Source organism: Suricata suricatta, chromosome 10 (assembly GCF_006229205.1).
Source record: "Suricata suricatta isolate VVHF042 chromosome 10, meerkat_22Aug2017_6uvM2_HiC, whole genome shotgun sequence".
NCBI lineage: Eukaryota > Metazoa > Chordata > Mammalia > Carnivora > Herpestidae > Suricata > Suricata suricatta.
The window spans coordinates 19550359-19568741 of record NC_043709.1 but is presented as its reverse complement, the minus strand read 5'-3'; the positions used below and the strand labels follow the sequence as shown (position 1 = coordinate 19568741).

Here is an 18383-nt window from a genome sequence, read left to right as displayed (position 1 = left end):
TGTATTTAAAAACAAACCCTACTGTACAGAGATTGAATCTTCCTTTTTCATGATGTCTGGCATTTTTATGGCAGTAAGTCAGAAAGCCACTTTCTTCTGTCATCATCTAATTAGCCTAAGTATCTATAGATAAATGATAAATTTATACATACATTAACTTATCTATAAGGCACATTTGGCTTTAAATGCATAAATCAGATCTCATTTCTCCTAGCTTTTTCATCATTTGAGTCCTATCCCCATGCCATTTGTGTCACTATATGTAAAACATCAAAGGCAAGTGAATAGCAAAACCCAAAGAGACTCTGCCGTAAGTTTGGTCAGGAGTCTACAAACTCAAAAGTCCATTTCTGATTCTGTTCTTTCCCTTAAAATTTATTATTAATGATTACTACTAGTTCATCTTTTTCCTTGTAGTAAAGGATTGAAACAGTCATGAATGGCTTTAAAACCAGAATTCTCACATTTAAATGAATGTGGTCTTTGAATTAGGATGCATACCTCTTCCAAGTAACTTCTGCAAACAATGCTACCCTTATGTAAGACATTTTCTGAATCTCCTTTCTTGGAAGTGCCTTCAGAGGCCATCTACCAATCCCTTAAGAAAATTAGCTTCATTATTTTATATTCACAGAAACCCTTCATGTGTTTGATACTTTCTTCTCTGTATCCCTTACTTCCGACTGATCGTCAAGTGTAGCTTTGTCGTTTCTCTAACTGGCAGCTGGTAGTGTGCCACAGTGAGGGTATAGAGATCTCCTGCTAGCAAACAGGGACAGATGGGATCTGTTGCTTCCTGTGGCCCCCTTACTGTAACAGTAGGTCACTGAGGTGACACCTGAATGCATTGGCTGAACTTCATACGGTGAACTGTGGGAAATCTCATTTCCCTGAATTGGTGACTGCCTCAAGTATTTATTGTGGACAATAGCTAAGATTCTACCATGGTGAAAAGACTTTGAGAAATTCCTAGGCAGTTCAGTATTAGCAGTCCCCTCCACTTCCCTGATTACAGAAAGAATATGGAAGGGAGACTTATACAGCTGATAACTAGGTATATATACATGGACTGTATCCATATGTGATGCTTTATATCCAGGAGCACAGAACCAAAAGAAAGCATATTTTCAATGTGGATTTATGACTCACAATACATGAATATGCTTAATAAATAGTTCAAAGATATATCCTCTTTAATTTGAAGGTAGGGTGTTGTCCTCAAGACTGGTTTTTACTTAGATTCTTATCAATTGAGTTTTTGGACAGAGCAGCCATCAAGTTGCAGCATAATCTTAATAAAGCCGCAGGGCTGCTTTGGGAGATAAGAAAGAGTGCAGGAGGGATTGTGAATATTTCATTTTAATGTTGGATCTGCTTTCTGCCAGTTTCCAGAGCAACTTTTTTTCTGTTTAGATCCTGAAGACTGCTACATTCTATAGCTCACAAAAACTGGCTCCCTCTCTGTGACACCTAATAATCAAGGCACTAATTGGCTTTCATGTCATGTTCTAGGCAGTTCAAAGAGGAGAAAGACATTATTCCAAATTATCCTTCTGAGGCGTGATAGGGGAGACCTCCTGCCAGGTGGATGAAGTCATATTACACACCCACTGACCATTTGTTTCATCCATGAGTGACTTGACAAATGGGTCTTTCTGCTTGATTCATTTTTTAAGGCCATGATAAAACCCCAGTGATTTGTCTTGAGCAAGACAACATACAGAACTCATGCGCTCTCAGTACTGTGTGCGTATCATCATTTAGGTTCAGTGTTCAGCAGCTTGGAGTAATCATGCCAGACAAGTTAATGAAGACAATTTGAAAGTTATGATTTTTTTCATTAAATTAATAATTATTTGTAGACTTGCTGCAAGGTAAAAAAAAAATTCATAATAGCTACTCACATTTAATTAAGATCGTGCTATATGCTAAGCACTCTGTCACTTGGTTTAGATGCATCATTTCATTTAATCCCCACAATGACCCTATTAAGTAGGCACTGTGGTTGCCTAAAGAAGTTACATAATGCAGAATTTACATGACTAGAAACCAAAAGAGCTATAATTTGACCCTCTAACCCTAGTTTTTAGTATTATGGTATACTGACTCCCAGTACAGAATGGAAGCTGTGTCCTCAAGAAGCTTATTATTGCTGGGGTATATAGGCAGTAATCTTATTCCTGGTCCATTCTTAAGACCTTGGTAGAATCTCTGATACTTTATTTTTACTCCAGTGAAATCAATTGAATTTGGTATTTACTGTATTCCTACACTACATAAGACTGTCCTAGGATACAAAAATAGCTAGGACACCTGTTCTCCAAAAACAACTACAGTCTAAAGAACAAGACATACATGTATGCAGTCAACTATAGCACAAGCTGTATGGTAATGGTGAAGTACAGCACAATAAAGAGGAGGGAATGAGCTGGATTGGGGGGGGAAGGGGGGATTAGGACATTTTCCCCAAGGATGCTATTTAGTTGGTCATTGGAAAATGAGCACTATTTCTACTTATAAAGAAATGACTAGGAAATCTCAATAGAACAGAGGCACGACACCAAATATAGCCTATCATAACTGTAGCAAGGGATGGGAGTTGGGAGTGCTAGTCCCACTAGTCACATTCAGGACATTATGAGGGAATATAGATATTCATTAATAAAGGAATGTGTTTATGTGTGCATGTGTGTTTATATCATCAAGGAAAGAAGCAGTGACTTGCCTATAATTTATACTGATTATTCAATACTGTCTTTTCACTTATTTTGCTGAGGTATTGATTGGTGCAGTATTCTATATGATGATTCTGAACAAAAAGAACTAGAATAAAAGAATAACTTGTTCCTGATTTCACAGGTCTTTCAGTGTATCCTAACTTGAGTGCTTTGACAAGGCAGAGCCAGCTAAAGGCATTTACAAGTACAAGAGCTTCTAGGAAACAGAGCCTTTAGTGAATTCGAACAGAAGTGATCAGAGAGCTGATTATAGCATTTGTTTTCTCTTTCAGGTGCATGGTTGGCTATGTGAATGCCAGCTTATCTGTGTTTCGAATTTCTGACTTTGAGAACCGATCCGAGCCTGAGTCTGATGGCAGTGAGTTCTCGGGGACTCCTCTCAAGTTCTGCAGGTGAGCATGGCACTCAGCCTAACCTGAGCTGGCTCAGCCTGGGGGGGTGGGGGGGTTTGCTCAGACAGTCCTTTCAGACTGAGCAGTTTAAAGCAGTTGTTCTCAATCCTGATCATGTGTTAACATCCATTGGAGAATTTTAAAACTCCTCTTGATCAGGGCTGTGACTCAGAAAATTAAAACAGAATCTCTGGGGTGGAACCCAGACATCCAGATCCAGGAGGCCAAATAAGAGTTACCCAAAGAGACCCACACCAAGACATTATAATGAAAAGGTCAAAAGTTAAAGACAAGAATATTAAAAGCAGCAAAGAAAAACAACTTGTTGTATATAAGGGGGACTCACATAAAACTATCAGACTTCTCAGTAGAAACTTTATAGGCCAGAAGGGAGTGGCATGATATATTCAAATTGCTGAAAGGAAAATATCTGCCAACCAAGAATGTATCTCTCCTTCAACTTTGAAGGACGTTGTTGCTGGGCAGAACAATTTTTCCAGGCTAGCAAGAGAGAAAGGAGTTCATCACCACTAGACCAGCCTAACAAGAAATGTTAAAAGGACTTAAGTTGAGATGAAGGGGTGCCAATTAGTAACAAGGAAACAGCTGAAAGTATAAGTCTCGTGTAAGTATATAGAAAAGGCGAGGAATGATCACTTATAAAGCTAATATGAGATTAAAAGACAGAAGTAGTAAAAATAATTATAACTACAATAATTAGCTAAGAGATACACAAAATATAGAAATTGTGACATCAAAAACAAAATGTTGGGGGGCGGAGAACAGAAATGTAGAGCTTTAGAATGTGATATTTTAATAATTACTTAAAATAGACTGTTGTTATATGTAAACCTTGTGGTAACCATAAAGCAAAAACGTAGAGTAGATACACAAAAGAGAAAGAGAAAAGAATCTAAGCATACCACCAAGGAAAGCCATTAGATCATAAAGGGAGAGAGCAAGAAATGAACAGAAAGTAACTAAAAGAAAGCCAGAAAATAATTAACAAATGGCAATAAGTACATGCCTATCAGTAACTACTTTCAACATAAATTAAATAAATTCTTCAATCAAAGCCATAGAGTGGCTGAATGGATAAAAAGGCAAGACCTATCTATTTGCTGCCTCACTTCTGATGTAAGGACACAGACAATGTGAAGGGAGGGAAAAATATATCACATGCAAATAAAAACAAAGAAAGTTGGGATATATTTTCTGTTCTAAAGATAGACTTTCAAAAGAAGATCATTACATAACAATAAAGAAGATACATTTCCCCCAACATACCCAACAAAGAGGCACCTAATATATAAAGCAAATATTAATAGACCTAAGATAGAAATGTATAACAATTTGCCAATAGTAGGGAATTTTAATACCTCACTTACATCAACGGAGAAATCAATAAGATAATATTGACCCAGACAGCATGTTACAAATATATACACAACTTTGCATCCAAAAGCAACCGAATACACACTTTTTGAGTGCACATGAAACATTTTCCAGGATAGATCATCTTATATCACAAAACACATCTTCATAAATTTAAGATTAAAATCACATCAAGCATCTTTTCTGACCCCAATGGTATGAAATGAGAAATTACAAGAATACAACTGGGGAAAAATCACAAATATGTGGAGACTAAACATGCTACCAAACATCTAATGAGTCAAAGAAGTCAAAGGAGTATCAGACACAGCTTGAGACATTTGTAAAAAGAAATACGGCATACCAAAACATATGGGATGCAGCAAAAACCATCCTAAGAGGGAAGTTCATAGAAGAAGCCTACCTCAAGTAACAAGAAAAACCTCAACCTAAGTTTATACCTCAAGGAACTAAAGAAGAAGAAAGAAGAATCAGCAGCACAAATGAAGGGCAAAGTTAGTAGAAAGAAAAAAGTAACAAAGAAATGAAACTAAAAACAAATAGAAAAGATTAATGAAACCAGGAGATGGTTTTTTGAAGATTATAAATAAGTTGACAGCATTGACAAACCTTTAGCTAGATTCACCAAGAAGAAAAGATTAGAATGAAAAATGCAAGAGGATACATTATAACTGACACCACAGAACAAAGGCTCATAAGAGACCAGTGAACAATTATACAGCGCAATTTGACAACCTAGAAGAAATTGATACATACATACAAACTACCAAGACCAAATCGGGAAGAAACAGGAATTGGAACACACCAATTACTAGTAAAAAGATTGAATCAGTAAACAAAAACCTCCCAACAAACAAAAGTCCAGGACCAGAAAGCTTCACTGGTGAGACCTACCACACAAAGAATTAATACCGATTCTTTTCAAAATCTTCTGAACAATAGAAGAAGAATAATCTCCTCCAAACTCATTTTACATGGCTGGCATTACCCAAATTCCAAAACTAGACAAGGAGAGCACAAGAAAAGAAATTACAGGATAATGTCCTCGATGAATATAACTGTAAAATTCTTCAATAAAATATTAGTAAACCGAATTCAACAATACGTAAGAAGGACCATACACCATAATCAAATGAGATTTATTCCAGGAATGCAAGGATGGTGATTCCACATCCACCAATGTGATATGCCACATTAACAAAATAAAATATAAAAATGATATGATCAACAAATGGATTATTTGACACAATTCAACATCTTTTCATAATAACAAGTCTCAACACTTAAGTATCAAAGAACCATACCTCAAGATAATAATAAAAACTGTATATGACAAGCCCGTGGCTATGTCATACTCAGTGGTAAAAAGCTAACAGCTTTTCCTCTAAAATCAAGAACACTACAAAGATGCCCAGTCTAGCCACTTTTATCCAACATAGTATTGGAAATCCTAACTAGAGCAGTTAGATGAGAAAAAGATGTAAAATGCATCCAAATGGGAAATGAGGTAAAATTATCATTATTTGCAGATGACATATTGCATATAGACAACCCTAAGAGTCCAGCAGAAATCTGCTAGAACTAATAAACATTAATTTGTAGGAAACAAAATCAGTATACAGAAATCAGTTGTGTTTCTAGACACTAATAACAAACTATGAGAGAGATGAAAAGAATTCTACTCACAACTTCATCAAAAAGAATAAAATATCTAGGAATAAATTTGACCAAGGAGGTGAAATACCTACTGTACACTAAAAACCACAAGACAGTGATGAAAGAAATAGAGGATACAAACAATTGGCAAGATAGTCTGTGCTCATGGGGTAGAAGCAATTTTAGGGTAGCTCTATTTTTAATTTTTTTGAGGAAACTCCATACTGTGTGGCTGCACTGTTTGCATTCCCACCAATATTCCAAAAGGGTTCCCCTTCCTCCACATATTCACCAACATCTGTTGTTTCCTGAGTGGTTATTTTTTGCCATTCTGACAAATGTGAAGTGGTATCTCGTTGTGGTTTTGATTTCTTTTTCCCTCACAATCAGTGTTGTTGAGTATCTTTTCAGTTGCACTACTAGATATTGATCTAAGGCATACAAAAATGCTGATTTGAAGGGGCACATGTACCCTCATATTTATAGCAGTACTATCAACAATAGTCAGATTACGGAGAGAGTTCAAATGTCTGTCAACAAATGAATAAAGATATACAAACACACATACACACTGGATTGCTACTCGGCAATGAAAAAGAATGGCATCTTGCCATTTGTAACAACAAGGATGGATCTAGAGTGTATTAAGCTAAGCAAAATAAATTAGAGAAACACATATCATGGTTTCACATGTATATGGAATTTGAGAAACAGCAGACACACAGCAGACAAATATAGGGGAAGAGAAGGAAAAATAAGATATAAACAGAGAGGGAGGCAAACCATAAAAGACTTTATTTTTTTTTAACATTTATATATTTTTGAGAGACAGGTGTGAGCCAAGGAGGGACAGAGAGAGAAAGGGAGACACAGAATCTGAAACCAGCTCCAAGCTCTGAGCTGTCAGCACAGAGCCCAATGTGGGCTCAAACTCATGGACCACGAGATCATAACCAGAGTTGAAGTCACCCATGTGCTCCTAAAAGACTCTTAAATACAGAGAACAAACAGAGGGTTGCTGGAAGGGAGGTGGTTGGGGATAGGTTAAATGGGTGGGCATTTGTTGGGATGAGCACTGGGTTCTACTAAAGCCAAGACTACACTGTATATTAAATAACTTGAATTTAAATGTAAAAATATTTTTTAATTAACATATCTATACTACCCAAATTAATCTATAGATTCAGTGCAATCCCTATCAAAATTCTAATGGCATTTTTCACAGAAATAGAAAAAAAACAATCCTAAAACTTGCATAGGACCACAAAAGACCTCAAATATCCAAAGCAATCTTGAGAAAGAAAAACAAAAATGAGGCGTCTTTTTCCTGATTTCAAACTATGTTATAAAGCTGTAGTAATCAAAACAGTATGATATTGTCATAAAGCAGATACATATAGATCAATAGAGAACCCAGAAATAAGCCCATGCATAATTAACTTCTAACAGAAACAAGAATATACAATGGAGAAAGGACAGTCTCTTCAATAAATGGTGTTGAGAAAACTGGACAGCCCTATGTAGAAAAAAGAAACTGGGCCACCATCTTACATCATACACAAAACTTAACTGAAAATAGATTAAAGCTTTGAACATAAGACCTGAAACCATATAACTCTTAAAAGAAAACATAGGCATTAAGCTATTTGACATTGGTTGTGGTGATGAATCTGACATCAAAAGTAAAGGCAACAAAAGCAAAAATAAACACGTGGGAATAAATCAAACAGAAAGCTTCTTCATAGCAAAGGAAATCAACAACATTGAATTGACAACCTATTTAATGGGGAAAAAAAAAAACTTCTGCCAATCATATCTGATAAGGGGTTAGTATCCAAAATATACAAAGAACACACACATACAATGGAAAAAATGAACAATTCAATTTAAAAATGGGAAGAGGACATAATAGATATTTTTCTGAAGAAGACATACAACTGGCCAAAAGGTACATGAAAAGCTGGTCAACATCACTGATCACCAGGGAAATGCAAATGAAAACCACAGTGAGATTGCACTTCACAGTTGTCTTTTTAATAATAGCCCTTCAAAAAAGGGGGCAAGATGGCAGAGAAGTAGGGAACACTGTTGCCTCCGCATTCCCGCAACCATCAAATTGAGAAGAATTAAAAGCCACAGTATTCTGATTGCCAAGAACGGAAGTGCGTGCACAGACCCCTTATAGATAACAGCTTCATGGATGCCTGAGTGAGTGAGAACTGGGAACAGAGACTTTGGGGGAGGGAACACCAGCTCAAAGCGGAGCCCGGAAAGAGAGTACCCAGAAACTTTGGTCCCGGCCGCAGACAGCTGTGTGTCCAGAGGCGCACAGCACTGTGCAGGGCCACGCGCACCAGCGGGGCAGCCATGCCGGGTGGCACAGAACCTTGGAGGGCAGGGCGTGAACCCACCGTGCAGGATGCTGAGTGGGATGGCCATGCAGTGTGGTGCCGAGCTGAGGAGAAGAGAAGGCAAGGCTGAAACGCCCATAGTGTGATTGCTGGAGAGGGGAGACCTCAGCCTGTGGTGGAGAAACAAACATTCATGTGTAACCACTGGGTGCGGGGAAAGAAACTCGTCCCCCACAGCAGGCTTGTTCTCCCGTGGGCTCGGCAGCCCGCCAACTTCAGGTGGAGCCAGAGAAGGGCTAGCTCTCCAATTCCCCTGCTCAATCCTGGCCAGAAAGCTGCCCAACTACTGGAGATCATTTTTAACCGTGGTGGAAGCATTAAAGTGTGTAGACTAGGATTTAGAAACCTGACAGAACTTAGAAAACCAAAACATTTAACCCATCCGTGGCATGGGGAGGTTGGACTCGAGAGTGGCTGGCAACGCATGGTCTGAGGCTGCCATTCTTGTGCCGCATCCACTAAGGCGGGGCCTCAGAGACCAGCCCCTGAGAGCCGAACTACCTACATCGAAACATGCCCATCTGCGCTGGAGAGCTGGATTCTTCTTTTCTTACTATTTTTACTTTTTTCTTTTCTTATTATTTTTACTTTTTAATCTTTATAATTTTTCCCTTGTTTTCTCTGTTCACTTTTCCTATTTCCTCCTTTCCTCCCTTTCCCCCCTGGGGTCTGGGAAAAACCAACATTTATGCACTGCTGTGATTAGACCAACTCTTACCATCCAGATATTTTTTTCCCTTCTCTCATCTTATCTCTCCCCTCTGCAGGTTTTATGCTCTCAGACTGTCCTTTATTGTTGGCTGTCTCTGTCCCCCTGGCTTTTTTTCCCCCCTCCTTTCCTGTCCTCTCTTTCCTTTCCCATTTGGTTTGCTTGTTTACCGGATCTGTTAGTGCATTTGCATGCTTGTGTTCCCTGTATGTTTGTCTGTCTGTTTTCCTTTTCAGGGATACCGCAAGAAACAAGTCAAAGCACACATAGTGGAAAGTCCCAAATATCACTGAGTAAGGAAATATATTAATTACAGGCATAACAAGAGAAACCAAGACACACCTTTAAAAGAACATCTCCTGAAGCAACAGGCCCTGGACAAAGAGACTCATTTAATAGAGCAATACTAACGGGCGCACAGTGCAGAACGAGCTTTCAAAACTGACAAGAGACCGAAAGCTAGCCAAAATGATGAAACGGAAGAACTCTCCTCTAAAGAAATTCCAGGAAGAAATCATAGCCACAGAACTGCTTAAAACAGACATAAACAACATAACTGAACAAGAATTTAGGACAGTTGTCATAAAATTAATTGCTGGGCTTGAAAAAACCACAGAGAAGCTATTGATACACAGACTAGGGACCTTCAAAAGACTATAAATGAGGTGCATAATAAAATGGAGGCTGTCAATACACGGATTGAAGAAGCAGAGAAGAGAATAGGTGAATTAGAAGACACAGTTATTGCAAAAGAGGAAGCCGAGAAAAAGAGAAATTGATACAGGAGCACAAAAGTGGAATTCGAGACCTGAGTGATACAATCAAATGGAATAATATCGGTATCATAGGAGTTCCTGAAGACAAAGAAAGAGAAAAAGGTCCTGAAGCGGTGCTTGATCAAATTTTAGATGAAAATTTCTCCATTCTGGGGAAAGAGAAAGACATTGAAATTCAAGAGGCATATCAAACTCCCCTAAGACGTAACCTGAACCGACCTTCAGCATGACATATCATAGTGAAACTGGCAAAATATAAGGATAAAAAGAGAATTCTGAAAGCAGCTAGGGATAAAAGGGCCCTAATATACAAAGGGAAACCTATCAGAGTAGTTACAGACCTATCTACCAAAACTTGGCAGGCCAGAAAGGAATGGCAGGAAATCTTCAATGTGATGAACAGGAAAAATATGCAACCAAGAATCCTTTATCCAACGGGCCCATCATTCAAAATAGGAGAGATAAAGGTGTTCCCAAATAAAAATTGAAAGAATTCATCACCACTAAACCAGCAATACAAGAAATCCTAAGGGGGACTCTATGAGGGAAATGCTGCAAGGGATATAAGACACCAGAGACATCAATACAAACATGAACTCTACAGAGAACACAAAGAATCTAAACCCACATTTTTCAATATAACACTGAATGTAAATGGACTGAATGCTCCAATCAAACGGCGCAGAGTAGCAGAATGGATAAAAAATCAAAACCCATCTATCTGCTGTCTACAAGAGACTCACCCTAGACCTGAAGACACCTTCAGATTGAAAGTAAAGGGATAGAGAAATATCTACCATGTGACTGGATGCCAAAAGAAAGCTGGAGTAGCCATTCTTATATCGGATAAACTGGACTTTAAAGGCAGTAACAAAAGATGAAGAAGGACATTATATAATAATTACAGGGTCTCTCCATCAGGAAGAGCTAACAATTATAAACATCTATGCGCTGAATTCGGGAGCACCTAAATATATAAAACAACTAATTGCAAACAGAAACAATCTCATCGATAAGAATGTGCTAGTTGCAGGGGACTTTAACACTCCACTTATAACAATGGATAGGTCAACCAGACAGAAAATCACTAAAGAAACAATGGACCTGAATGACACACTAGAACAGATGGAATTAATAAATATATTTAGAACTCTACATCCTGAATCTAGGGAATTCACTTTCTTCTCCAGTGCACATGACACATTCTCCAAGATAGATCACATACTGGGGCATAAAACAGCCCTCCATAAATCCAAATGAATTCAGATCATACCATGCACACTTTCAGATCACAACGCTATGAAACTTGAAATCAACCACAGTAAAAAGTATGAAAAACTTCCAAAAATGTGGAGGTTAAAACCCACCCTACAAAAAAACAATTGAGCCAATCCGGCAATTCGAGAAGAAATTTAAAAATATGTGGAAACAAATGAAAATGAAAATACAATCCAAACTCAGTGGGACACAGCAAAGGCAGTCCTACGAGAAAGTTTATTGCAATCCAGGCCTATTGCACCAAACTAGAAAAAACACAAACTCAAAATCTAACAGAGCACCTAAAGAAACTAGAAAGAGAGCAGCAAGAGCACCTCAAACCCAGAAGAAGAAGAGAAATAATGATGATCAGGGCAGAAATAAACAACACAGAATCCAAAAAAGCAGTTGAAAAAAAACTAATGAAACCAAGAGCCAGTTTTTTGAGAAAATAAACTTAATTGATAAATCTCTAGCTAGGCTCCTAAGAAAAGAGAGAACCCCCCAAACAGACAAAATCATGAATGAAATGGATCTATTACGACTTATCCCGCAGAAATACAAGCAATCATCAGAGATTACTATGAAAAATTATATGCCAATAAACTGGACAACCTAGAAGAAATGGACAAATTCCTAAACACGCATGCACTACCAAAATTCAAACGAGAAGAGATAGAAAACCTGAACTGACCCATAACCAGTGAAGAAATCAAATCAGTTATCAAAAATCTCCCAATGAATAAGATCTGGGGCCAGATGGCTTCCCTGGGGAATTCTACCAGACATTTAAAGCAGAGTTAATACCCATTCTTCTCAAGCTATTCCAAAAAATAGAAATAGAAGGAAAACTTCTGGCCTCATTCTGCGAAGCCAGCATCACTTTGATTCCCAAACCAAGAAAGAGACCCAACAAAAAAGAGAACTACAGACCAATATCCTTAATGGATACAGATGCAAAAATACTCAACAAGATATTCCAAATCGACTTCAACAGCATATAAAAAGAATTATCCACCATGATCAAGTGGGATTCATTCTTGAGTTACAGGGCTGGTTCAGTATTCTCAAATCCATCAATGTGATTCATCACATTAACAAAAGAAAAGATAAAAACCATATGATCCTGTCGATAGATGCAGAAAAAGTATTTGACAAAATACAACATCGCTTCTTAATAAAAACCCTTCGAGAAAGTCAGGATAGAAGGAACTTACTTAAACATTATAAAAGCAATTGATGAAAAGCCCACAGCTAATATCATCCTGAGATCAGGAACATGACAGGGATGTCCACTCTCACCACTGTTGTTTAACATAGTGCTGGAAGTCCTAGCATCAGCAGACAACAAAAGGAAATAAAAGGCATCAGAATTGGCAAAGAAGTCAAACTTTCACTTTTCGCAGATGACATGATACTCTACATGGAAAACCTGATCAGTTCTAGAAGGCTTCTGGTGGAGTCTATGAATTCAGCAAAGTTGAAGGGTACAAAATTAACGTACAGACATCGGTTACATTTTTATGCACCAAAAATGAAGCAGCAAAAAGAGAAATCAAGAAACTAATCCTATTCACAATTGCACGAAAAACCATAAAATACCTAGGAATAAACCTAACCAAAGATATAAAAGACCTGTATGATGAAAACTATAGAAAGCTTGTGAATGAAATTGAAGAAGATACAAAGAAATGGAAAAACATTCCGTGCTCATGGATCGGAAGAATAACCATTGTTAAAATGTCATTATTACCCAAAGTAACTTACAAATTTAATGCAATCCCCATCAAAGTTGCACCGACATTCTTCTCAAAGCTAGAACAAACTATCTTAAAATTCATATGGAACCACAAAAAAAAAACCCCGAATATCCAAAGTAATATTGAAGAAGAAAACCAAAACAGGAGGCACCACAATCCCAGACGTTAGCCTCTACTACAAAGCTGTCATCATCAAGACAGTATGGTATTGGCACAAAAACAGACACATAGTCCAATGGAATAGAATAGAATGCCCAGAACTGGGCCCACGAGTGTATGGCCAATTAATCTTTGACAAAGCAGGAAAGAGTATCCAATGGAAAAAAGAATTTTTTTTAAACAGATAATGCTGGGAATACTGGACAGCAACATGTAGAAGAATGAAATTAGACCACTTTCTTCCACCATACACAAAAATAAACTCAAAATGGATGAAGGACCTGAATGTGAGACAGGAAACCATCAAAATCCTAGAGGAGAAAGCAGGTAATAGGCTCCTTAAACTCAATCGCAGCAATTCCTTACTCGACACATTCCCAAAGGCATGGGAATCAAGAACAAAACTGAACTCTTGGGACCTCATCAAGATAAAAAGCGTCTGCACTGCAAAGGAAATAATAAAAAAAGACTAATAGGCAACCAACAGAATGGGAAAAGATAGTGGCAAATGGCATATCAGATAAAGGGCTAGTATCCAAAATCTATAAGGAACTCACCAAACTCCACACCTGAAAAACTAATGATCTAGTGAAGAAATGGACAGAAGACATGAACAGACACTTCTCCAAAGAGGACATCCAGATGGCCAACAGATACATGAAATGATGCTCAGCATCATTCATCATCAGGAAAATACAAATCAAAACCACACTGAGATACTACCTCACACCGGTCAGAGTGGCTAAAATGAACAAATCAAGAGACTAGAGATGCTGGCGAGGGTGTGGAGAGACAGGCACCCTCCTACACTGTTGGTGGGATGTAAACTGGTACAGCCGCTCTGGAAAACAGCGTGGAGGTTCTTCAAAAAACTATCAATAGAACTCCTCTATGACCCAGCAATAGTACTGCTAGGGATATACCCAAGGGATACAGAAGTGCTGATGCATAGGGACACATGTACCCCCATGTTCATAGCAGCACTGTCAACAATAGCCAAATCATGGAAAAAGCCTAAATGTCCATCAACTGATGAATGGATCAAGAAGATGTGGTATATATATACATTGGAACTACATGGCAATGAGAAGGAATGCAATCTGGCCATTTGTAGCAAAATGGATGGACCTAGAGGGAGTCATGCTAAGCGAAATAAGTCAGGCATAGGACAGATACCATATGTTGTGTCTTATAGGTCTAACAGGAGAAACCTAATAGGAGACCATGGGAAGGGGAAAGTTGGGGGGAGAGTTGGGGAGAGGGAGTGAGGCAAATTATGAGAGACCTTTGAAGCCTGAGAACAAAATGAGGGCTGAAGAGGGAAGGGGGAAATGAAAGGGGGGTGATGCTCATGGAGAGGGGCACTTGTGGGGAAGAGCACTGGATGTTATATGAAAACCAATTTGGTAATAAACTATTAATAAAAAAATTAATAGCCCTTCAAATAAGAAATAGCAAGTTTTGGAATGCATGCATAGAAAAAAGAACCCTTGTGCACTGGGTGAGTGAGAATGTAAATTGGTGCAGCTACTATGGAGATAGTATGGTGGTTCCTCAAAAAACAAAAAATAGAAATTCATATGATCCAGCAGTTCTACTTTTAAGTATTATCCAAACACTAATTCAAGAAGATATCTATCTCTACCTTCATGTTTATTGTAGCATAGCCCAGACAATACCCAATAGCAGAAATCACCTACCTGCCTATTCATGGATGAATGAGTAAAGAAAATGTGATATACATATATACAAATATTTTTCAGCCATAAAATAGAAGGAAATCATGCTTTTTATGAAACCATGGATAGACCCTAAGGACATTATGCTAAATGAAAAAGTCAGATAAGGAAAAACAAATACTGTATGATCTCATATATAAAATCAAAACAAAATAAAAAACTCAAACTCATACCATATTGGTAACTGCCAAAATCAAAATTTGTGAACATAAGTCAAAAGACAACAAACTTCCAGTTATAAAATAAGTATTGAGGTGTAATACACAGCATAATATTTGACTATATATAGTTAATACTGTATTTCATAAATTTGCTAAAAGAGTAGATCTTAAAAGTTCTCATTACAGGAAAAAAATAATTTTTAACAATAAATAAAAGGTGAAACCCAGAATGTAATAAGGAAGTAGTTTTATCCAACCTGGATAAACTTGAGGTTTTTTTCCAGACCGTACATGGTTTGACAAGTTGAAAGAAAATAAAGAAATGACCAACCTGTGAGAGTATATGTGTGTGTGTGTGTGTGTGTGTGTGTGTGTGTGTGTATACACACATGCACTATGTAAAACATCCACAATATATTCTGTCTTATAGTAAATGGAAATAAATTGGCAACAGCATGGATGAACCTTTGTAGCATGGTAACAAAAAGGAAAAAGCCTCAGAAGACTGCATACAGTAATAAGCCTTTCTAAAAAATTCAAAACCAAAACTAAACAGTGTAATACTCTGAAAAATCAATACACATAGAAACATTTGTTAATGGTAAGAATAAAGTTCAGGATAAGGAGAGCAAGGGGATGAGGAAAAGGAGGAGCACAGAGGGTAAGCTATAAATTCCTGATAATGTCTTAAGTATTTCATCTTTCTAGTTTCGTGTATATATTTAATGAATGGTTATATTTGATGTATAAATGAATTCATTTATTTGCTACCAAATTTGTAGCAGAAATTTAAGAATGATACATCTCTATTATGGCTTTGGGAATAGTTAAGGGAAAACCATAATTTCCCATCCAGTGAATTTAGAAGGGATCTGGGGAGGAAGAGATTTATTAAAATTCTTTTTTTTTTTTTTTAGTTTTTTTAAGTGTTTTATTTATTTTTGATACAGAGACAGAGCATGAGAGGGGGAGGGGCAGAGAGAGAAGGAGACACAGAACCGGAAGCAGGCTCCAGGCTCTGAGATAGCTGTCAGCACAGAGCCCAATGCAGGGCTCGAACCCACAAACGTGAGATCTGACCTGAGCCAAAGTCGGAGGCTTAACCGACTGAGCCACCCAGGTGCCCCTTAAAATTCTTGGGAAGTTGAACAAGGTCTGAGAAGCTAGGAGATGGAGCAGTCACAATGAAGGACCCAAGATAAGAGCAGAGCAGAGGCATAAATAGGAAGGGGAACAGTGGGCTCTGAAAAGAATTTTCTGTTTTAATGAATGCTGTTGTGAAAAAAGTAAAGGAGTTAATGAGGGTGACTCTTTAAACAATTCTGTTTCCCTCCTTTTATAAATCTACTTTTGTCTAATAATCAACCATATGTATAAAAAGCATACTGCCATTTTTGTTCTAGACTATTTACTTAGATTATATATGAAATATATGTAGCTAAAGACAAACATAGGAATCACATTTGTTAACTGCAGAAAACACAATTCCTCATTCTTGACTAGTTGTGCTCTGCAAATGTTAAAGATTAGTCCATGCAAACTTTTAGTCCTTAATAAGTTGGACCTTTGACAGAAGCCATTTATGTAATCATATATTAGAAAAAAATGTGTTTTAGATAATTAGTAATCCTCATCACTACAGAGAGAACCAATAGCTTGAAGGCACTAATAGATTCATTCTTAATTTCAGCACCAGATACTCATCATAAACAATTTTACTGACAAAAAAATTGTAAGACATTAATATTATATGCCATAGACACTAATGATAATATGATGATTGTCATAATAGTGAGAGCTCATTTTTGTAGTCTTTGATACTTTTCAAAGATATTCTGCATAGAACAGAAATAGACACACAGATCAATGGAACAGGATAGACAGCCCAGAAATAAACCCACACCTATATGGCAAATCTATGAAAAAGGAGGCAAGATATACAATGGAGAAAAGGTAGTCCTTTCAACAAATGGTGTTGGGAAAATTGGACAGCTACATGCAAAGAATGAAACTAGACCACCATTTTTGTGTTTTGTTTTTGTTTTAGAGAGAGTGCAAGGGGGGAAAGGGGACAGTAGCGGGGGGGGGGAGAGAGAGAGAGAGAGAGAGAGAGAGAGAGAGAGAGAGAGAGAGAGAAAATATCTTAAGCCCCTGATGCAGGGCTTGATCCCACTACAATGGGATCATGACCTGAGCTGAAATCAAGAGCTGGACACTCAACCAACTGAGCCACCCAGTTACCCTGGACCACTTTCTTACACCATACACAAAAATAAACTCAGAATGGTTTGAAGACCTAAATGTAAGACTGAAAACTATAAAAATCCTAGAGGAAAACATGGGCAGTATTCTCTTGGACATCAGTAAGAGCAAAATATTTACTAATATTTACAAATTTTACAAAATATTGCTTAAGCAATATTCCCTTAAGCAAGGGAAACAAAAGCAAAAATAAAGTAGTGGGACTACACCAAAATAAAAAGCTTTTGCACAGCAAAGGAAATCAACAAAACCAAAAGGCAGCCTAGTAAATGGGAGTGGATAAGGGGTTAATATCCAAAATATGTAAAGAACTTGTATAACTCAATACTAGAAAACAATCAGATTAAAAAGTAAGCAGAGTTCCTAAGTAGACATTTTCCCAAAGAAGACACACCAGTGGCCAAGAGACACATTAAAACGTGCTCAACATTACTAGTCATCAGGGAAATACAAAACCACAATGAGATATCACCTCACACCAGCCAGAATGGCTAGAATCAAAAAAAAAAAAAAAAGAAAGAAACAAGTGTTGGCAGAGGATGTGGAGAAAGAATCTGCATGCACTGTTAGTGGGAATGTAAATTGGAACAATCACTGGGGAAAACATTATGGAGGTCTCTAAAAAATTATATATGTAATTCAATAATTTTACTCCTGTCTATTTTCCTAAAGAAAATAAAAACACAAATTTGACAAAATACATGTACCCCTATGTTTATTGAAGCATTATTCACTATAGCTAAGGTATGGAAGCAACCCAACCAGACACTGATAGATAAAGGGTTAAAGAAGAGGTAGTTTATAGGTGTATGACGGAATATTAGCCACAGAAAAGAATAAGACCTTGCCATTTGTGGCAATATAAATGGACCTAGAGGGTATTATGCTAGGTGAAATAAATCAGAAAAAGATAAATATAGGATTTCACTTATATGTGGAATCTAAAAAGAAAAACAAATGAACAAAAA

The 18383-nt window shown here is 37.4% G+C and overlaps 1 protein-coding gene across 2 annotated transcripts in view; it reads left to right on the top strand.

Moving 5' to 3' along the window:
• Positions 1–18383, top strand: part of ANO4 (anoctamin 4) — a 229315-nt gene that overhangs the window by 204522 nt on the left and 6410 nt on the right. For both annotated transcript variants that reach the window (XM_029955757.1, XM_029955756.1), the window contains one exon: positions 3011–3130. In XM_029955757.1, coding sequence (XP_029811617.1) covers positions 3011–3130 — 120 coding nt within the window. The remainder of the gene's footprint in view (positions 1–3010; positions 3131–18383) is intronic.